General features: G+C 36.8%; 1 protein-coding gene across 6 annotated transcripts in view; it reads left to right on the top strand.

The window, feature by feature from the left end:
- Positions 1 to 23,741, top strand: part of BABAM2 (BRISC and BRCA1 A complex member 2) — a 134,978-nt gene extending 111,237 nt beyond the window's left edge. For all 6 annotated transcript variants that reach the window (XM_087717893.1, XM_014060305.2, XM_014060307.2 and 3 more), the window contains one exon: positions 23,319 to 23,741. In XM_087717893.1, coding sequence (XP_087574019.1) covers positions 23,319 to 23,382 — 64 coding nt within the window. In that variant the 3' untranslated portion in view covers positions 23,383 to 23,741. The remainder of the gene's footprint in view (positions 1 to 23,318) is intronic.
- The last annotated feature ends 391 nt before the right edge of the window (positions 23,742 to 24,132 follow it).

Here is a 24,132-nt window from a genome sequence, read left to right as displayed (position 1 = left end):
GAGTAAATTAACTCTGTTAGTTTTTGTGCAGTGCCAGTTAGTGCTTTTATTTTATTTCTGAAATTTGAATTGCTATCTTTTGATAGAAATTTGATATTCAAGACTCTGGCTGATGTAACACAGAAGCAAATAAAAGCAAACAAGTGAACTAGGGTATCATATTCTTACTACATCTTTTAATTATCGTTGGTAGTGTCTATTTTGCATTTTATGATGTTAATAAATAGGAACAAAGAAAATATGCAGACTCAAATAAATTCAAGGATGAATCATGTAGCAGAACTCAACCTGGGAAGATAACATAGGGAAGGAGAAGGGTAATAGACATTTGGGATGGATTCATATAGAAATTCACTTTAATATCCCACCCTAAAGAAGACATCTATGGTAGGTCCAGGGCTAATCCCATTTTATCACTATAAAAGCTGATTTTGAAAAAAAAAACATGGGACTGGGGAATGTGCAGTGAAAACTGAGAACAATTATAGATGCAAACAATTCACAATGATATGTAGTAACCATAAATCATGGTTAATTACGGAGACACTGTTTTCCTATGTATGGTATAGATATAAAACACATACAGGATTTTTGTTTCCATGTAGGAAATCTTATGCTTTTGTTTTCTTATGTAGGCAATTGAGTCTAAATAAACAGAGACTTTTTATCCGTAGTTTTATGTCATAAGTAATGTTTTCCAGTTTGTGCATGAAAAATTGGATGCTATGTGTGTCTCTTTGAAGACATGTTCTATGTAGTTCCTTCAGTTCTCAAGAAGCTTCAGATGGAGCAGGAGAAACATGAATCCAGACATACAGGATTTGTATCAATCATACTTCAGATTTTAATCCTGCTGTTTGTAGGCACCCCTCATGTCTTTTAGTAGGTTATTTGGATATGCATGCATGTATTCATTCATTTGGTAATCAAAAGAGGAAATAGCTATCCTTCAATTTTTTACAGTTTGTGATTAGAAATAATAGGATATGTTGTGCAAGCATAAAGATACAAATGTCTTTGATTTCAGGCCATAGTTCATTGCTGCCCATATGCCTTCCTCTCTCAGCTTGCTGGAGTTCACTTTATTTGGTCCCATTGTTCAGATGTTTCATCCTTTTGATCACGCTTAGTTTTTCTTACATTTAGTATCAACTCCAACATTGCATGTGTACGGTATACTAAAGTTCCCCCTGCATTTACTTGGCTGAGTATATTAAACATACAACATAGCCGCTATTTTCTTCCTGTTACACTAGAGCTTGCTATTTTCTCTGGAGTTTGTCTGCCTGTGTTTCTGTAGCATCTATTGTATCTGATACCATCGAGTTAGCACTTGATTACATAGAACATAGAATTATAGGACTGGAAGGGACTTTTAGTCCAACCCCCAACCCCCCCTGCTCAAGACAGGAGACCTTCTACAATCCCAGTCAAATGGTAGTCTAGTCTATTTTTGAAAACCTCCAGTAATGGAGCATCCACAATTCCAGGAGACAAGCTATTCCATTGATTGATTGTTCTCACTGTCAGAAAATTTCTCCTTACTTCTAGGTTGGATCTCTCTATAATAAGCTTCTACTCATTGCCTCTTGTCCAGCCCTCTGGTGTTTTGGAAGGTTTGATAGGTTCTCTTACATTACACATTGAAGAGTTCCAGCAGCTTAATTCCAAGTCAATTTCAGAGACTCTCAGAGGTAGTGGCTGGATTCCTTTATGTCCAGAAAGTGAAAGGGAAATAACATAAAAGAATAGAGAGATTAGAGTGGCAAAACCAAAAGTAGAAAGTCCAGGGAAACACAAAAATAGTTGGTAGGACTTTTAATGGACTGTGATTTGGGGTTTTTTATGGATTTTGGTGGTGAATTTTTGAAAATGGGTAGCTTTAGAATAGGGGTATCAAACTCAATTTCATTGAGGGCCCCATCGGGGTTGAGTTTCACCTGTGGGCATGGCCAGCTCGATGTCACTTGTGTCAGGGGCCCCTGTGGTGGCCTGAGCATTCTACCAGTGAAAATGGGTTCCCAAGCTCCATTTTTAGCTGTGACAGCCTCCTGCAACCCTCTGACAGCAAAAACAGAGCTTAGGAGGTCCGCACGTGGCAGAGGCACTGTGGGCTGGTCCATCACTGTTTCCTGGGTAGCCTCGCGGGCCATATCTAAGCATCATTGAGTTTTACACCCCTGCCTTAGAAGAAAGATGGTGATACAAAGTTGACTGGAGGTGGAAGCTTTTGTGGCTTTAAAAAGAAAGAAAGAACTAGACAAGGCAGAACCACAAAGAAAATGGAAGCCTGCTGAATCTGTTCATTAAATACCATTTACAGTAACTGATGAGTTAAAATTCCAAAATCTAAAACTTCCACTTATTGTATTGTTCAGCTGCTTAGCACCTAATTATCATCATTGCTCCAGAGGGTCCATTAATTCAATAATGTTATAAAGACAAATAGAAAACCAATAAAAATTAACACTGATAATGGCTTGTAAAAGTGCAAATTTTACTGCAGTGTAATCAGTGCATGTTCATGACAGCGGATGGCAATACAATGGAGTCTGGCTAGTTGAATAATTTTTTTAATGTATAGCTTGAAGAGTGTTGTCTTGCATAGCTAAGTGTAGGTCTTAAGGCATAATATGTTGATTTTGACAGGTGCCTGCCAGGGATCTTCAGTGCTGTCATGCATAATATAGATTCCAACCAAATTAGGAAGGCTTAGGAAACTTACTTCTGGCCACTTCTCATTAAATTTTTGACTGTGGCAAGGAAAAAATAATGATTAAATCTTGATGAGAGATATTTATATGTGAAGTGTTTGACAGAATATAGAGGTTTTTTTAATAACAAATGTATAGCATTTGTACACATGTTAGCATTGTTTTTTCCAAGTGAAATCTAAATAGAATTTTCCTTATTAAATAATGAGTAGATTTACAATCATGTTAATAGTTTTTATTAAAGTATATAATTTTTTATCACTATTTTTTTCAAATGGTGTTTTTTTTTCTTCTGGTGCTGGAAAATAGATGATCTTTAACTATATTTTAGTGTAAGTACTATATTCTTTACCAAGACATTTCTGTCCAATCAAATAGGGACATTTTCTTTCAGAGGCATGTCCCTGATGCCCAATTGCTAACAAATGTTGATAGATGTACTTGTAGGAAAATAATATACTTAAGAATCTTTGTTGACAAATGTGATTCCTTATGTAAGTCTTAATTTATTCTAGTAGGTCATAGTATGCCACAGTATTTTCAAACAATTTCACTGAGTGCCAGACTAAATATCTGAATAATGACCTGAAGATTTGGGGTGGCGTGGTGGCTTAGTGGTCAAGACACTGGGCTTGTTGGCTAGAAAGCCAAAGTCAAGGTTCAAGACCCAAGCTCCTTGCGATGGGGTGAGCTCTTGTCCTCACCCTAATTCCTTTCAACCTAGCAGTTCAACAGCATGCAAATGTGAGTAGATAAATAGATACCACGTTGTTGGGAAAGTAAGTGCTCCGTTATGTCAAGGTGGCCACATGACCATGGAAATATGTTCAAACAGCGCTGACTCAATGGCCTTGAAAGATGAGCACTGCCTCCTATATTTGGCAATAACTAGCGGATTAAAATCCACGATACAGTAACTCCCTTACTTTTGCTAAGGATTTGATTGATTTCCATATTCATAAAGTACTGAACCTCCCAGTATCAATTTAATAGCATTTGCAAAGATGAAGTAATATAGAAAATAAAAATAAACACTCAACTATAACTTAATAAGAATAGAAAGCATAAATAATGACTTAGAGCCGTGATGACGAACCTATGGCACGTGTGCCACAGGTGGCATGCAGAGCCTTCTCTGCGGGCACGCGAACCGTCACCCAGATCAACTCCACCGCGCATGCACACACACCTCCCGCTGGCCAGCTAATTTTTGTATCTCTGCCGTGCATCTCTCCCCCGTTGTGCCCCATTTTTGGTTTCAGGAGGCTTCAGAGAGGCTTGCTAGGTCCAAAACGGGGCACAGTTGGGGTGCGGTGCTCCCCCCCCCGTGGCCTGTTTTTTGGTCCCAGAAGGCTTCAGGTAGGCCTGCTAGGCCCAAAATAGGACACAGGGGGCTGCACACATGCAAGGGGATGGAGGAATGTGGGTATGTCATGTGTGCATGCCCAGGGGGGCATGCACACATTGCATTATGGGTGTGGGCACACACACAGGCTGTCACATTTCAGCACGCGAGGACAAAAAGATTAGCCATCACTGACTTAGAGTAACAAAACCCCAGGTTTAAAGCCTTGCAAGTACAGAAGAATCCATAAATGATTTTCTATTAGCATGAGATACATTAATATGATGAACATCTTATAGAACTTTATATCTTTTGAATATATCTAGAAAACTAACCTCATACCAATGTTTGCAAAATATAATTTCCTTTTAATGCATGTGTAGAAGAATTTGTGAATTGCGTATGCTGTAGGATATGCTGATGGTTTTCTTATCTGATTGAATATGAGTTATGACTTATTTAATGTTATTGTTGTATTGTTATAATTAATAGTATCATTCCTCATTGTGTGTTCAGATGACTCATCAGTTCAAATGATGTCTATTTTGAAAAAAGCTTTAGGTATTTTACAAACCCAAATACTGTATGTATATGAATGGTTGTTGTTTCAAAGATATTTCCTTACCAGATCCCTTGATGCCTTCAACAGTGGCAGAGGTTTTAATGTAACTGAAAAGTTATTTAAAATTCAGGGAGATATTCAGAACTGTAACTGCCTTGAAAGTAGCTGATGTATTTTGGAAGCTACAGCTGGTGCAGAATGCAGCAGCACATGCAGTTCTGGGGTTCCTAGAGTGATCTATATAACATCACTGTTGCATGAGCTACACTGGTTACCAGTTTGCTTCCAGGTCCAATTCAAGGTGTTAGGAGCTATCTTACCCCAATGGGACTAGCCTGTCCAACTCAAGGTCTGTTATGGATCCCATTGGCTAAGGAATTAAGCAGGTAGGGGGTCAAGGAGAAGAGCTTTTCCATGTTGGCCCTGTCCCTGTGGAACATTTTATCACCAGAGGTGACAACTGCTCTCACCCTTTTTTGCCTTCTGAAAAGGTATTTAAACTTGATTTTGCTGGTTGGCTTGGGGTTGACAGGGTAAGAAGACCTCAGCCATCCATCTCTCAATCCCAGTTTTTGTGTACAGTTTTAAATATTTAATTTGCATAATTTAATATTTTAATCATTTTTATTTGTCTTTTAAAATATGTAAGCTACCAAGAGTCGCTTAATATGGGAGATAAGTGATATAAAAAGATGGTGATGGTGATGGTGATGATGGAAGAATTGGTCAAATCAGCTAAACTTGGAGTTAAACCTTATCTAGCAAATAAGGAGGAAATCTTATAAGAAATTAAATGCCCATCTATGTATAAAAATAGATCTGCTAAATGTTGGAAGTGCAATCAATCAATAGGTTCATTTTATCATATGTAGTGGACATGCCCAAAAGTTAAAAAAATTTGGACAAAAATACATACTTGGTTGGAAAAAATGATAAAGCAACATATTGATTTGAAATCTGAAATACTTATGTTGGGCATTCTACCGTAAAAATATGATAAAAGGACTATGTATCTGGTATTACATATATTAACTGCAGCTTGGATTGTATTTGCGCAACATTGGAAAACTGATGAAATACCTTCCGATGAAAGTGTAATTAAAAAAATACTGGACTGTGCAGAAGTGGATAAACTAATGTTTATTATCAAAGGTAAAGAAGAAACTGAGTATTTCTTCACGTGGGATGTATTTTACGAATGGCTAGATAATAGAAATAGAAGTTAGAAAAGAGATATAAAAAAGAGGGAATGATAATGTGGAGGGAATTTGATGATGAAATTATTATGTGTTATTGTAATTGTATGGATATGTAGTTATATTATTAATAGTATTGTGATGAATATTATAACAAGTATGTAGATTTTGATTGTTTAAAACCCTGATACCACACTGTTCAGTGGAAATGGAAAGTAATCTTAATAAAGTAAGAACAGGTTTGTTCAGGGATGTTTTTTATATATGGACTCCTTACAATTAGCAGCCAGATCCATAGCTTTGGGCATAGCAGCATGATGGGGTCTGCAGCTGTAGCAATGTGGACCACCAATCAAGAGCTAACCTCCCCAGCTAAAGCAATTTTAGATTTTTTTAAAAAACTGTTTGTGGAATCTCCTGTCTGTCCTTATAGGAAATAAGGCTAAAAAGACATCTATGCATGGCAGCCCTGGGGAATTAGCGAAAGAGATACAAGGCAAGTCTTTTTCATTTCAATGCAAAGACCACATGTCAAATACTTTTCAAGCAAGAAGCAGATAAGAAACACATGCTAGAGTTCTGTAAATACCACCAGACAAGGAAGAGAAGGCAAATTCCAAAGAAAATTGTTTTTGTACTGATGTAACTATCCTTCCAGATAAGTAGAAGGCTGCTGAAATTCCAGAACCCTTGGAAGCACACATGTAGGGACAGACAAATGCTAATTATTAAAGATATACTTTGGAATTCACCCACCCACCCCGTCCCCCCAAAAATCAAAAGGCAGGTTTGTGCAATCACCCATGTTCAAAACAATGAGAAGTAACTCAGGATGAAGGAAGCAATAAATCACTTGATGGACATTGACCCAGTGGAAGACATACTTTGATGAATATTTCTCTGATGTGTCTTCCCTTCTGTTCATAACGCAAAAAAAAAAAAAAAAAAACTTGGAAAGACATTCTGAATTGTGTACTGCAGACAATTAGACTTCAGACAATATATCATGGATTCAGTTTAAGGCATTATGCTAGATAATTTTTTGGCCTTGATGGACTTGGCAAAACATACTTTTATATTCACATCAAGCCATACCATCAGTTCATTGGTTTCTGTACAAGAGCCATTGTTATTCTACTTTGAATACTGAAAGGATTGATTCTAGTTCAGAATGTTCCCCTTTGGACTTGTCTCTCCACACCAAGGTGACACAGAAGCTGCTAAAAGACTTCTGGACACAAAGTATAACATCTGTGCCTAACTAGACATTTAATTTTCTAATTAATTAACTCCCTTTCTATGTGAACAACCTTAGTACCTCCAGGTGAACTTCAAGAAGAATTTGCTGGTATCCTTGAAATGTTTCTGCATCTAGGAGTCATCAACAGCATAGAAGAGAGGAACCCTTTTTGCTCTATGAGTACATACTGAAGGTTCAGGGACCAATAAGAGTATCCAGAAAACCAATTCTTATAACATTAGAAAAATTACAATGGGTTATAGTTTTGATCTTAGACATAACCATTCTTTTTTTTTTGTAGTTTCTCCCATTCCAGACCAAAATTTTCAGATTCTACTTCTATGTTACAGTGCTAAGCAAAGTAGCTATGGAGAATGCTTCTCAGTAATGCTTCCCATTACTACAGACATCAGCCTGATGGAGTATGGAGCCCTCTTACAGTTCAGTGCAAAGACCCTGTGCAGAGATAACAATGATTGTCAACCAACTCCATTTAGAGTCAGTACAGCTGGCCCAGAAGGCATTGTCACTTCTAATGAGCGGACAACACATATTGGTGAAACTGACAAATATTACAACCAAGACCAATATAAACATCCAAGAGACTTACAGAAAGATACACAAAACTAATGACTTGAGTGGAAAAAAACATGGTCGTCTTATCAGCAAAGGGATCAAGGAACTCTCAGCAGACTGGCTGGGACATTGGCTCTTGTATCTGTGCTGAAACAGAAACCATATCAACTTTTTAAACAGTTTAAGGTTTAGAATCTAAGTGAAAAACACAGGAATTGACACATAAGATTTTTTCCCCCTTGAACATAGGACTTTTACAGATAAAGTGACCTTTTTAAAAAAAAATCTGAGTTTATATACTAACTTCAAACTTTCATTTAATGCTTCTTTTTTTAAATATATTTGAAATGTTGTATGTGACCTTGGAATGTTCATGAACTTTGTGTATTAGGTTAATGTTAAACACAAGTTTCTATTGTGGATCACAAGGATGCTTGGGTGTATAATAACATGTTACAATAATCCTGTTATGAAATGTGACGCAGTTTATCAAACCACATTTAAAACAATTGCTGTTTGAAGTTTTATATTCACTGTTTATCTGACTAACCATTGTGGAAAAAGACAGCACTTTAAACCATTCTGCATCTAGAGAAAACAGCAAGCATTTCAGTTTGTTCCATTAGAAGAGGGGAAATGTATGCCTTCTGATTTATTTATTATTTAGAGTTTCAAAGTCACCAATTGTCATCAAAGAATGTATGAAGAGATTCAGTATCAGTGATTGGGCAAATGTTAAATCATATTCTTATTTGTCTATAAAATAGAATTCCTCCAAATTGCTGCTGAATTTAGTCCCAAATCTGGCAGAGCTGTGGATCATTTCCTATTTGGCCGACTTGCTTGTCTCCTTTTGTTTCTAGAATCTAGAACTTTGGAGCCAAGTCAAGCCAATCACAACACTAAGCCTTAATTTAGCCCAGACATTGCTATGATGATTAAAGGAACTGCATATGAAGTGTTTCTTAAACATTTTAGCCATTCTACCACCAACCTGTTGGAGCATAAGCTAAACTCTGCAGACCTCCTTATCCAACAACATGTTAGGCATATTATGCAGAGGTTGGACCAGAAGAGGACAAAAAAGAGGAAGAAGAACACAGACATGGCTGTTTGCCCATTCTATAAGAGTCAGAATCAAATCATTTCTGGGTATTAGCTATTGTTGCATTTGTGACAGTATATGATTGTATACCTTTCATTATACATTTGAATGAAAGAGGTTAAATTTATTTTTTGTACCAACACACCAACAACCTGTGCGAAGTGTGGTTTCAAAAGGTCTCTATTAGCTCTTTGAGTTTAAAACTTTCTTCCCATGGTGCAGCGCAAACTGATATTTCACTGATTTGTTCATCCTGGTAGGTTTTTTTTAAGGGTTCTGAATGTGCCACTTGTTTTTTGCATTATGTTTATTCCTGTTTTCCAAGAGTTCATAGGAGCTCTAAGGATTTTGTTTCTGCACCACTGGAGATGGAAGGATCAGTGAAAGCTGCCTGCTACAAGGAGTGACAGGAGTCATTCCACTTTCCATGCAGCCACGCAGAATGCTGTCTCTGCTGTACCTAAAGCAGCTCTTGAGAATCAGTTTCTACATGTTTTATTTAATCTTTCTGCCTAATCACTTTAATTCTGTTATTTTTACTTGATTGTTTAGGTTTCATTATTCATTATGTAACTGAATATCTTGAAATCAACTCCGTCTTTTCTCTTTCTCTATCTAACCATCCCAGGCCCTTGAGTGTGTCTGTAGGTCAGAGCCTCTGGGAGGCTTGTGGCCCTGTCTTTTGAGAGCACTGAATTATCTATTCTTTGTGCCTTTCAAGGTTAATTACTGGGAGTTACACAAAAACAGCCAGCCAGACTATGTGTGGTCAGGGAAGGGCTGGTCCTCTCTTTGCAAATGCCCAAGAACAGACTGCTGTGGGTGGCAAGCATTTTCAAAACAAGTTTTCTTTGTTTCCTGACAAGTTGCAGCAAGATCAGGGAACTATAAAGCTTTTGGAATTACCAGACTGAGCTTCGGAAAGTGTATAGTCAGCAGGATTTACAAGAATTTGGGTGCTCTTTGCGGCCCCGCTGTTGACATCCTTTATATAATATGACATTATTATGAATTGGCAACATAATAATTACAGTCTGAAATAAATAGGTCAAAGACACAAGTCTTATGATTTCTGCCCCGAATTTAATGCTTCTTCTCACCTAACATATATGAGGACAATGAGATGGTTGACATTTCTCCCTGGTCTGAAGGGTTTCCATTAGGAGGATTATGGTCTGAACTAAAAAGCATTTGCTGTTGAAAGCGTCTTTGCATACATAATTGGCAAATGCCATTCAGGATAGGTAACGTGAAAAGCACCAAAATAATTGAGAAGACTGATACAGCATTTGTATTAATTATATTAAAGGCATATTTAACCCACAAATCTTAATTATAATGCTGAAATGAAGAATAGAAAAATGCTATGATTGTTTTATTGAATTTGAATCTTTAACCTTGCACCTTTACGTATCTTCTACCTAAACAGTACTGACCTACCCGGTTGGCTATGTATCCAAGATAAACCCTGGCTGTGTTCAAATACTGCATTTGGATTTTTTTTTCCTAGAATGGGCATAGAAGCGTTTCCCATTTCTTCAATGTGGAAGAGCCAGATAATTAAATTTTGCATAAGTGGATATGTTTTACTATGTGGAATTATACTCTTGCTCATTGTTGGTAATTAAGCATGTTCCGTTCATATAGCTTTTCCAACAATCTCCTTATGAACAGATCCAAAATAATTCTGCTCCTTGGTCCCTTGGATCATTTTCGCTCCTCATTTATGCATCATTCTTTGAACCTTTTATTATTGACATATATACTCTCATCCAATCTCCTCATCTCATAGCTATTTTACCTTTCAGACCCCTTCCATGGAAACTCTTTGCTTCTTCCTCTTTGCTGGCAACAAAACATTAGTCTTTTCTTGCTACAGTTGTTGGGTCTCTTTAGCTTGAAATGAACAGGTTAAGGGTTACGTATATAAATTCATACATAGCATTGATAAAATGGAAAGGGTAAGAAACAGTTATCGACTGAAATTAAACACAGGAGTTGGGGGATCAACACAAGAAAATTCTTTTTTCATCCTGGACATAATTAAACTCTGAAAGTTGCTGCCGGCAGCTGTAATAGTTGCAGCCTACGTAGAAATGGCAACTAATACTGATGTCTGTTTCCTACTTCCTGACTCATAGACACAGCAGTATGCATTGAATACAGGTAGTCCTCAACATACGCCCACAATTGAGCCCAGAATTTATGTTGCTAAGTGAGAAATTTGTTAAATGAGTTTTGCCCCATTTTACGACTTTTCTTGTTTCATTTGTTAAGTAAATCACTGCAGTTGTCAAATTAGTAACAGAGTTGTTAAGTGAATCTGGCTTCCCCATTGAGTTTGCCCGTCAGAAGATTGCAAAAGATGGTCACATGACCCCAGGACACTGCAACCGTCATAAATATGAACCAGTTGTCAAGCAACTGAACATAGATCAGGTGACCATGAGGATACTGTAATAGTCATAAATGTGAAAAATGGTCATAGGTCACTTTTTTCAATGCCGTCTTTGAATGGTCACTAAACAAACTGATGTAAGTTGAGGAGTGCCTGTAATTGTGCTGGGATCCACATCATCATTTTTTGATGCAGATTTGTGAGATTCCCAAATGAGCCTACAGCCTGATCTGGCAGGGTTCTCCTTAATTTCCATAGAGAACTATCATCTTCCATGTTTCCCATTCTAAAATCTTCAGTCTAAGGATCCTTGGTGCTCTCTGAGCTTGATTGTTTTCTTGCAGGCATTTCATTACCCAAACTAAGTAACATCATCAGTGCTATTGTACAGAAAAAAACCAAGCTCAGATAGCACCAAGGACCCCTTATTTCAACCCTGAGTTACAAATATTCTCCATAACCTACCAATGCTTCTGCTAAAAAGATAACTTTGGAAATGGGCTTTTAGGGACTTGGATGCTATAAACTAATTATCAGTAATAAACATACTAGAAACATTTTATATGTTTTTTGAAAACCCATCAATATGGGCGGATCCAAATTAGTCCAGATTAATTCAAATCAGTTGAACCTGCCCTCAAGTATCACTTTGTAAAACAGTCAGTGTTCTTATGGAAGGAAATGGAAAGTTATATAATGCTGATGATTCTACAGTCTGTTGTCAGTTGCTGTTGAAAATTGGGTTTAAGACATATTGTCCTGGTGATGAATTGTCTACTCTTAATATTGGGTTTCACTTCTCATTAAAACTCCCTCAACTGTTTTTACACCATCAATTAGAGGGTTTTTTTTAATTCTAGTTTTTAAATCTAACATGAATAGCTTAAACATGTAAATAAATCTTCAGTTTTCTCTGCCAGATAACATATTTGTATGCTTTTGAGCAAGAAAAAAGATATTTCAGTGATAGTTCTTGAGCTTAAACAGCAAATGATAAAAAGATTAGTGTTGCATTATATGAATATTTTTCTTAGCATTAGAACCTTAACTTCTTAAAATTCTTTAAATTAGTTCTAGATTCTTGAGACAAATATATATCTCTGGGACTCTAATACATTGTATATGAAAGGTCATTTGTTCTGACAACTCCTGGTTGTTGTTTTTTGGGGCTGTTTTTGTTTTTTGCTTTCCATTATCTCTGTGGTTGATAAGATAAGTTTACTGTCATTTTTTTATTGCAAGCACACCTGCCCACATTAAAAATGAAATTCTGTTGCCTGCTCTCAAGAGAAAGTGTATATCTACCCAAATACATACATTGCACACACAGACACACACATGCTATATACATACATATATACCAGGGGTGGATTCTGGCTGCTGCTACTGCCGGTTCACTCAGCAACGCGATACGCGTGCATGTGCAGTACTAAAAAAATATGCTTCTGTGCCGATAGAACCGGGGCGTGGCAGGCCAAGTTACTACCTACTCAGCCAAACCGGACCATGCCAGTAGGAACCCACCTCTGATATATACCTTCATACACATACACACACACACACACACACACACACACTGTCCATTTTGAATATGTAGTGGAAAGGGGAAACTTGAGAGTTCCCAAGATTGATGCTTATATGGGGAAAAAAAACCTGTGACTGACTCTAGATGTTCTGCTTTGGATATCATGAAGCCTCCTCCCAAAAGGTAACAAGGAAAATGTGTCATGAAGAGTTTGTGTAGTGTGCCAGACAATCCTGCGGACTCTGCTTAAGTATCACTTGTGTGCTATTTCCTGGACAGAAGAAAGTGAACTACCAAAGATCTTTTCAGAGTTTTGTTGGGCATGTTTTGGAAGAACAAGAGGACATAGGTTCTTGAGTCACAACTCCGTTAGCATGATCCTGAAATGAAAATGGAGTCTGATTCCTTGCCAGTGTAATAGCAGTGAGAGTAGTTTTCTACCTACTTACCTTTTTAAAAAAAAGAAGTCAGTGTCCTCTCCAACAGTAGAGTATAAAATGCAGTATTTTATGGCTACCCTAAGCTACCCCAGAGAGTATAGGGTCATTTCTTGTTTCTATTGCTTTTTCTGACCGTTGTAAATTCCTTCTTCTCTAAGAGTTATGATAACATGTTTTCCCAGTATTCTGTAAGGTCAAATTTTATATAACCAACAAGTGATCTGTTGCAGATTTTATTCATGCATTTACTCTTCAATGAAACATTCCTTCTAAAAGACTAATAAAATGAAGTCAAAATGCAGCATCTTTGAACATAGGAGGTACAGTTCAGTTACTTAATTTCTTTACAATCTAATGAATTCCACAGGTACAGAAACATGTTGTTCTTAATGGCTCTGTCATCCAGCCTTTCAACTCCCAACAACTCAGATTGTTCATACCAACCCATTCAGAATAATTCTCCATTAAAACATAATCTTTCCCAAAATGTCTTACCATTTAAAGCAGAATAATAGGACAGAAACAATGTCTTCTATATAGTCATGAAGCCAGAAAGACTGACAATATAAAATGAATTAAAGAATAGATCATTAAAACAAAAATCTTAAACAGAAATTGGCCAACATCCTCCAGGTTAGCAAAGAAGCACTTCCAGCTTCTCCAGCCCAAGGAAGATAGGGCAAATTTTGTCTCATTTTCAAATAAATGCTACATATAAGTTTTATTTAGTACATGTTATTTACTGGAGAATGGCTGAAATGGACAGTAGGAATTCAATTATCATATTACTTATAACTTTTGGTTATGTTGCGATTGCTATGTGGCAATTGCTATGTAGTTGTTATTCAAGTAAGAGTGGGGGAAATTCATGAGCAGTGAAAAGTAATGCGTGAACCAAACTTCTTCATTAGTTTCCGTGGTGCCACTTTTACATCCTGCATTTTGGGTTGCTGTCCTGTCTATTTTTGATTTATTTCCTGATGGTGTTAGAGCAGCAGCCACCAACCTTTGGGCACCAGGGACCTGTTCCATGGAGAGAGATTTTTCATGCTGTGGTTTCTCATGCTGCCTGCATGCTATGGATGGGGCTTGGCTTGTTTGTGTGGCCCATTTTCTGGCATGCCATGGACCAGGGGTTAGGAACCCTTGTGCTAGAGTTTCTATTTGCATATATGTGTACAGAAGATAACATTATTTCCTTTAGACATTTCTCTGTAATAAGTAACACTAGTAAGAAGAACAACTCAAAACATGTGTGTTTTAAAAAGGAAGATTTTCATAGAATTGGTGGGATGAAAAGTACTTTGGAGGTTAGTTAGTCCAATCCCTGCCTAGAGCAGGAATCCTCATACCATTCAAATGCCAAATGACTGCCTAGTCTTCTCTTGAAAACACCCAGTGATGGAGCACTTATAAGTTCAAGAGCTGTGCTTAAGAGCTCTGTGATTCTTCTTCTACCCTCAGGTGCTATGGAATGCCCTGTGACATTCCTTCATCTATTGAAAAACTACTATTCTAGATACCATATTTGCTTAGTCACATGTGCCTTCTGCCTGTTCTCTCTAAACCACATGGAGTCCATTTCCAACATTGTACATTTTCAGCAATTAAAGGACATTTTAAAATTGTGCTAATGATAAATCTTACCCACAAACAATATCATTTTTGGAAGCTTGTATTGCAGAAGTTTGTTCAGTTGTTATAAATGTCCTAAAAGTCACCCAAAATGGCACAATTTCCATCTGCAGTGATATGTGAGAAAGAGCTTGAGAAACAGGGCAAGGAGATGCTACCGAGGAAATCATCAGATTAGTGAGGATGCAGTCTGTAGCTGCATACCAAGAGGAGAAGAAAGCTCAGAAGGGACCCTCCTAATTTCTCAGATGGTGTAGGAAACAGTGGGAAAGTTGTACCTTCAGACTTCCAAGATACTATTAATGTAGCCTTACAATAAAGCAGTAGTAGTTCATCTGGTATGTTTCCTGCCTAGTATATTTGGGAAGGTGATGCTGTCTTATCACTTTCCATACTCCCATTTTCCATTTCTTGGGAGATGGTCAACTTGATATATCTCAGAGTTGCAAAACCTGAGGTCTTTAAGACAGTTTTCCCCAACCTAAAACATCAGGTTTTATACATCTCTGCCATCAAGATTTGTGGATTTGCCCAGAATTCTCAGCTATGGCTAAACTGATGTAGAAATCTAGGAACTGAATATAGAATTCTAGGAACTGAATGTAGAATTCTAGGAACTGCAGCCTACACATTTAAAGGGAACTCAAGTTGGAAAAGCCTATCCTATAGCTTGATCTGGTCTCCCATACTTTAGTGCTGGCTCAGGAATTCTGGTAGTTGAAGTCCAAAAGTCATACGGGGCCTGGTTCCCCACCTCTGCTTTAGAGGCAGCCCTAGACAAATGTCTAAAGAATTTATTTATGGTGTGATAGAAAAAATATTAAAATTAACTATTTTATTTTAATTAAATATAAATTAAATCAAAACAATTTAGCTTTTGCCCTCACTCCTAATCCACCTACTACTATTTTATGCATGCCTTCAGGCCTCTCAAATGCCAGGTGTGGTTCTTGGCCTGGAAAATGTGATGTACTCTACAGCTTTAATACAGTACTTCATTTAGGAGTATTAACCAACATTATATTATTGGATTGCTTTTGCTTATTTATTTTACAAAACAAAAGTGTACACACAAATAGTCCAGGATGAAAGCCATGAGTATAAATCGTATGGACTTTTATATATCTGAGTATTGTTATTTGTGTCACTTTCTACGACATTTAGTGGATGCATTAAGTGCCACATGCAAATCATTGTTAAACCTGAGGGCTCCTGAACGTTCCGGAGGGCTAAAATCTGCCCTACGAGCAAAACAGAAGTCCATTCTTGAACTTCTGGTTTGCCCGTAGGGCCGGTTTTTCGTGCTCTGGAGGCTTCTGGGAGGCCTCTGGAGGGTGAAAAATGACCTCAAAAGAAGCTGAAATCAGCGTGCTGGCCAGCTGACAGGGCAAGCCTCGCATGCCCTGACACACAGGTGTGCCACCTGTGACACACGTGCCATAGGTTCGCCATCACGGATCTAGGGCAATGGTTTTTTCTCCAAGATTTGTGCATGTGTAACTATAAAAAACAAAAGGAGAGAGGGAGGAAGATTTGCATGTGTATTGATCACAAAGATTTTGCACTCAATTTCTAAGCAACTGCTTGGATAGCACATGAAATTTCTCAACATAGGAGTACAATACAAGCAACAACACCAGACAGTTTTCAGTGTCAAATTATGTCAAATTTTTAGAGAATTCAGAAAGTGAATTTCTGAACTGGAGAGTGGAAAACAACATGTAAAGAATGTTAGGAACTAGTATAAGCTTTACTTGATAATTGGTGTCTCTATGGATAGAAGTGTAAAAATGAGACTAAACCACATAATCTCATAGTATGGTGCCTTATGAACTCCAAACTGATTAAAAAATGAATAAAAATTGCTGAAGAGTTCAATGCTCTTAAAGATTAGCTATGCCTTTGCTGTGAATTTGTTACTTTTGCCGAAGTTTTTTGTAAACTGCATTGAATTTGAAAGCAATTTCCATCTGTTGAAGGGCAATAGAATGATCAGTACAGCTTTCTCTCCTAGTTGCAGAAAGATTCCGTATTGGCTACCCACATTTTGTGCATGCCAGATGGTTTTCTTGGTGAACTGTCATCTCTTTCCTTTGCCCTTGTGTTTTAGACTAATCTTATTAGCTGATAATTGTGCTTTCCTCCTCCCTCCCCCCCCCCACATATAACTTTTCTTAACATTTATACAATCAGGAAATTATTCTTTATGTTCTATCAAGAATGGGAATAGTCCTCTTGCTGCATATATTATATTGCCTATGCAACCCTGTTATCCAGTTGTGCCTCCAGTGATGAGGTGCTCTTTAGTCACTTAATCTCTGTGGATCAAGGGATAAGTACCTCCTGCATTCACCAGAGGGTGAAATCCATAAGATTGGCAGGAAGTGAAGAATGCATCTCCATTTGTATAGAGAGGCTAGTTTACCAGGTTTTAGTCTTGCTTTGCTTACAATCCTTAAAGGGGAAAGTTGAATTTTATTTGGGGGGGGATGTGGGAGTCCTTCGTGCCCTCTAAGCTTGATTGTTTTCTTGTAGACATTTCATTACCCAAACTAGGTAACATCATGAGTGCTAGTAAAGGTTTGCTCTCAGTTTATAATCTAGTGGCTTGCCCTGTCAGTATTGAAGGGGATGGTCTTAGCTCCGTGATGGCAAACATATGGCACGCTTGCCAGAGGTGGCACACAGAGCCCTCTCTGCTGGCACACGCACCATCACTCCAGGTCAGATCTCCGTGGCATTTCTTTTGTGAGCTTCTATTTCCCTGCAAACAATAAAACAGAAGTTCATGAAAGAAAAAGATCTTCCCCGTTGCCGCACTGCCGGTGTTGGGATGCCCCATCTCCCACCGGCCAGTTAGTCTTTGGGTCTCTGTTGCGCATGCGTGTGCATATGCGTGCTTGCACATATGCATGCATGCAAGCACACCTTTCGGTTTGGGCATGTGCATGTATGCAGTTTGTGCACGTACATGTACACAGTTTGGGCACTCAGTGTCTAAAATGTTCGCCATCACTGTCTTAGAGGTTCCTTGGTTGGGCTGTTTACTATTGGCTTGTTTGGCAGTTCCTTGATTGGGGTATTGTTTTCTTGACAGATGGTTCGATGTTAATCTTTGAATTAATCTATGCTCCTCTGGGTGTTGATTGCTGGTGGGGAAGGTGTTTTGGTCTTTTTCTTCCCGTTGTTGATGATAGATTGTCTTTTTTGTATTTCAAGTGTGTTTTCTTCATCTCAGGAAGGTGGTGCAGAGTGCAGGGGGAACTAAACAAGGAGTGCTAAGCAGACATTTGGGGAACAATCTGTCCTAATGATCCAAGATTATAAATAAGTACTTAAGTAAAAGCAGAAGCAAAGGGAATAGTATCCTTGCTTGCCTTTAAAAAAAGAATTTCAAGGCCAACTTCTACAGAAGAACTGTTTGTCTAATATCCAACACAACAGTCTTTAATTACGCTATATTGTTCTCATAAATATTAAGAAGCATTGCACGCAGGACAGAGATAAATGGGTTTTTTTTTCTTTCATAACATTAAAGCGAGTAATGAGGAATTAAAGGCAAATGAAAGAAATACTTTTCCACATAGTGCAAGCTACCTATGGAGGTCTCTGTCAAAAGAGGGAGTGATGTACACCAACTTGGATAGATTTAAAAGTGGATATCAGTAGTAGTAATAGTTGTTTTTTGTTGTATTAAACAGCAATTTTCATTGTAATAACATAATATAAATGTTTCAGAATTATAGAAGTATTAACACCTTTATAATCTAAGTCAAGGTGTAATAATATAAGCCTACTTATAAATTATAAAAGGAAAACAAAATGGATATTAATATTATAGAAAAGACAAGAAAATATGAATAGGTTTCTCAAATATCTCCTGTCTTGCTCTTCTGACAATTCAAGACCTATTCAAATGTTTCATTGCTTCAAAGCAGATTTAGCTTTTCAGTGTTGCATAATTATTTGGCTATTTCTAAGACCAGTAATTTTGGGTGGAGGCGGGGGTTGCCGGCATTACTGCCAGTTTGTGCGTGCGCAATTTGCGTGTGTACGCAGTTGCCTGTAAATAGGTCTGCGTATGCGCAGAACATTACAAATGTCAAAAAAAGTGCCGCAGCAACTGGAGAACCGGTTCGGGGGCGTGGTGAGCCTGCCATCCCTACTGGTTCGGCAACCCAGTAACAATTTCCATTAGCAGTTTGCCCACACATCTGGTGTGTGTGTGTAGCGTATGTATATGTGTGTGCATATCTCTGTATGGGTATATATCTATTTTCTTTTGAGAGCAGGTATCAGAATTTCATTTTTAATGTGTTCACAGAAAAAAGTGACAGTAAAAGTTATCTTATTTTAATTCTTGATGGCTTGATAAATTTTAAATATGTATCTTTAAAAACCCATTGTTGTTGTTCAATACCTGCAAATCCTGATTTCAGTCCATAATCCCATCGTGACTAGACATTCCACACCAGTTGCAACCATTCCTGGATTGGCAGTACCTGTTTTCCGTCACTTATGCCCTATTCATCCCCTTATTGGACTACTGCAATACATTCTACATGGGGCTGCCCAGAAACTTCAGCTAGTACAGAATGCAATAGTGCAGGCAACTATGTGTACTCCTAGGGCAGTGCATATGAAACATCTGCTCTATGAGCTGCATTGATTGCTAGTTTGTTTCCAGATGCAATTCAAGATGTTGATTTTAACTTTTAAAACCCTTCATGGTATGAGCCAAGCTATCTGATGTACTGTCTCTGCCAATTATCCACCTGATTAGATCTAGCAGAGAAGGCCTACTGCATGCACCATCCACTAAGAACCTACATTTGATGAGTCCCAAGAAATGTGCCTTCTTTGCTGTGGTGGATGCTTTAGGGAACATTCTCAAGATTAGATTATCTCCATCCCTTTTCACATTCTGGAAGACTCCTGGGGCTCCTAGAGACATGCTTAGATAGCTCCATTGCTGAGGTAGCCATTTGTATGCTTTCTTTGCTTAGGGTTTATATATTTTTATAATATTTTATATTTTAATAAATTTTTCCATTTGTTTTATTCAATTTTTGTACGTCACTTAGAGTTGCTTTTTATAAGATGAGTGACTATACAGATTTGATTGATCAATACATGATGTTAAATTGGATACTCTAGCTAAATAGCGACAGAGAAAGAAAGAAAGGAAAGAAAGAAAGAAAGAAAGAAAGAAAGAAAGAAAGAAAGAAAGAAAGAAAGAAAGAAAATAAATGACAGTAGCAGAACAGGCCTCAATCTGACAAAAAATATACCAACTACTAAATTGTATTACCAACTGGAGGGTGATTGTAGCCAATTATTATTGGACAATGTCTAAAATACCAATATACAAATACACATTATAAATGTTGTAATTAAAAAGAGAATAGTTTCTTTTTTTAAAAAAATCAAGGAACAGAAGATCTGAGTTTATTATTCCAAAGATTATGCAATCTTTGGACTATATCTACTGATTTATGAAAGATGAATTACTAATTTAGGAATGTTGGTTAATTCTCCCAAGATATCATTCCAAATGCAGTCATCACAACTGAAAAATAAGTAAATATTATTCATTATGAAATAATAAATTTAATAAGCCCCAAGCAATACTCTGCTCTAAAACATATTATGTTTTAGTATTGAGTAAACTCTAAACTTTTTCAATGTGGTGAGAAATCCTATTTATAATTCCACAAAAGGATTCATCTACTATTCTTATGTAACCATTATTTTATAATGTAAGGTGTTTACAGATAAAATAGAAATTGCATGCATGATTTATATTATACATGTATGTCTTGTTAAACTGAATGCAGTTTGTATAATTAGGGAAATAGTTATTCCAATCATTATATTATTCAAATCTTGAGCTGAATCTAGAAATTTCTTATCTCAACATGATTAATTGAAGACAAACAAATGCCCACATATAATCTGAAAAAGAAAAATGTTAAATCCACTTTCCCAACAGGCATATTTATACCATAATATTTTAAAGGATGTTCCTACCAAAGAAAGGAATAGAAATAGGAGACATTTTGAAATATCAATTTTCCTAATTCACCATATTCACAATTATCTCGCCCCAAATACTCAAAAAATTTCCAGACCATCTGTTTCACTGTTTGCCAAAATTAATTTAAATATATTAGTTGAAAAAACTTTAAAGAATCGTGATATAAAGATAAATAATAGTAACGTCCAACTCCAGGTCTGTAAACACTTGGCTTTCCCCCTAGAGTTGGACAAGGATATTTGTTGACCCTAATAAAGATGCAGTTGATTTGGCAGCTGTTTAGAATGCCTTGGTTAATGTGAGTTCCATAGTTGTTTAATGTGCTCTTTTGTGTTTTGAGCTGTCCACAATTATATATTTAAGATTTGCAGCAATATAAATGTTCAGAAATAAATACATCAAATCTAATTTACTCCAGTTTAAACTAGACAAAGAACCTAATTCCTGTATTAAAGAAATAGTTTATGGAGAGATATATAACTATGAGATATCTGTTTACAGCTATATATTATCTTGTACCTCACCTACTACATTGTATTTAATATTTTCAGAATTTCTAAAAGTGCAAGGAAGGGGTTAGCCCCTAATGTTTTATCCCTTATGAAACTTACTGTTCAAAATATTCTAAAAGATAAGGATTATTTGGTCTTCTGGACATGAATACTGCCTGGGCAATGCAGTAGTTAGAACACAGTATTGCAGGTTAACTTTGGCCAAAGTCTGCAGTTCAACCTCAACGGGCTCAAAGTTGACTCAGTCTTCCATCCTACCTAGTTCAGTAAAATGAGGACCCAGGTTTTTTTTGGGGGGGGGACAATATGGTGCTCAGCCTGGTGTTCCATTTGGTGCTCCTTTGAGCTCAAATAAAAACTTGAAATTTTAAATATCATACGGATGCACACAAAATTTGCTCTTAAAGTTAAAAAGAGTTTCATGTTGTGTCAAAGAATATATATAAAACGGTTGAAATTGTGGAACAATTCAAATAAAGTAACAGGTTTATTTATCATATTTCTCCTTTCTGCAATAAAATCTTTAGCATTTTTAATGTAGATTAATTCTACATAGAAATCTTGAATTTCTGGATGATGGACTACATATCCTGAGATATTCTAATGTTATGAGTTTATGTTTACTCAAGTTTATCAGCCTCCAATATGGAGTTAAAATGCTGCTAAATCCTCTCTCCAGATTGTGACATTCAATGGTTTCTTACTTCCTTCTTGTCTTCCTTCCTGGATCCTTGGCATAGGATTTTGCATTAAGAAATGCCTAGAATTTTTGGCATGTTTGATCAGACTAGTTTTTGTAAGTATTCAAGCAAGATTGTAATTTATAAGCACCTTCAGAAAGAGAAAGAGAGATTCATATGTAAGACAGCTAACCTAATGGAATGAGGGGGAGTGTAATGCCAAATGGTGTCTACTCAGAATTCTTTCCTTTTTTAAATTTAGTCATCCATGCCTTTTGGTCAGTAGACACAATATAGAAGACTTATGGTCTCCTAATGTATTTCTAATTTACTATAAAGAAGCCATCAATGCATGATGTGACAATGGTTTTGATTTTGGGTGTGTTTTTTGCTGGCCAGTTTGTTGCTGAGTCTGATGTTGATTAGGTCTGAGAGAGAGGCCAAGGCCAAATGGCTTCTGTGCCTAAGGCAGGATAAGAACCTGGGTCCAGCACCCAGGTAACCATTATACCATGCTGGCTCTTGGACTGAATGCAGAATATAGTATATTAAATTTGCTCTGTGTGATCCATATGGATTGTTAAAATATGGCATATTGATGAACGTGACAGACTTTGCCCATTTAGAAACAGGGGCAGATTCACAGCCGTCTGGATTTAACTCCTGCCACTTCAGTTCTAAAATGTATATAATATATTCCAACTATACAATTATCTTTAAAGTATAAATTGAAATGTGTATCTATTAAAGATTCATATTATGTGAAATCCAGTTGTATCAGTAGCTTGGTAAGAATCAAGCTACTATACTGGAAATGACTATAAATTAATATGAAACAATAGCTAACACATCAGCTGTTTAATGCTCTTTGGAAAATAAGGTATTTTTTGTTGACTTCTGCAAAATATTACTCTGGTTAGTGTATAGGAATTAAGTGTATTAGATCTACATGAAGGCAGCAAGAAGGAGGGCAATTACCTAGGCTATACTAAGCAAAGTGTTTTTCAGTAGAAATGGCAACAGAGTGAATAACAAAAAAGCAGTTATAAATGCAAGCAATTTTGTTAAAAGAAATTTATAATAATCCATTATTTGAGTAATATATGCCCCGACTTACTTATTTTAAAAAATATATAATTACAGCTTTCTTTAATAGATCAGACCTTATTTTAAGCATTATTTCAGAGTAAGAAATTATAGTGCTACATTTGATCATGCCAGCCACAGTATAACAAAAATTGAATTTTAATCAGAAAAAAGTTTTATGTTTTGCATGCTAGACAATCTTGTCTGTAAATGCCACATGCTCTTATTTTCATCTTTACTGACAAATTTTTTTCTTCGTTTTTCTAGGGCTTACTTCAAATTATTTGTCCCTCAGTTCCAGGAGGCAGCTTTTGCAAATGGAAAACTCTAAAAAAAAAAAGTGGGGGGGGAGAAACAACCTCATCCTGAGAAAATGCCAAACAGATTCTTGTGCCCACATGCTTGTCAACAGATTGCAAGATAACTTCCTGAAGCCTGGGCTTCAGCATTTATTGGCGGAGGTTTCGCCTCTGCAGTTTCATTGTGATCGTCATAGACCGACTGAATGAGAACTTTGGCTGATTGACTTCAATACAGGGTCTTTTTCCCCCTCTATTTTCTTTTCCTATATGCAGAAATGTTGCTTCATTACTTGCTTGGTGGAAGCTCAAAATATATTGAATAAATGTGATTTTTTCCCTTTCCTTTTATTTTTTTTTCTAAATTTCTTTTTCTATGACAATGTTTAGGGTTTTTTTTCATGAATTTCTGCATGCTGGAATTTCTGACACATTAAAAGCACACTGAAAATAAATGTACAATAAATCTGTCATATTATGTCTGTCTCCTAAGTTGATTCTCATGGGAAAGAGAAGGTATGCAATCGGATCAGCCATCAGTTGCTACAAAAGTGGGCATACCGTTTTTAGCAACTTTACTTGCAAATCTTATTGGAGGATTTAGTTTCATATTTTGTTAAGTACCAGAACATAACTTGGCAAAAACTATTTAGTTACAAAGATGCTACAGAAATGTGCACTATTTAAACAGTAGTGTTTACTAATTTAAGTTAATTCTGTGACATTTCTACATACAGTCCTCATAAGAAATAAATAATTGAAATTTCCAATTTCTAGATTTA

Source organism: Thamnophis sirtalis, unplaced genomic scaffold, assembly GCF_051295495.1.
Source record: "Thamnophis sirtalis isolate CommonGarterSnake01/CBP01778 unplaced genomic scaffold, rThaSir2_p1.2 scaffold_6, whole genome shotgun sequence".
NCBI classification, from domain to species: domain Eukaryota; kingdom Metazoa; phylum Chordata; class Lepidosauria; order Squamata; family Natricidae; genus Thamnophis; species Thamnophis sirtalis.
This window is presented reverse-complemented; position numbering and strand designations above follow the sequence as displayed.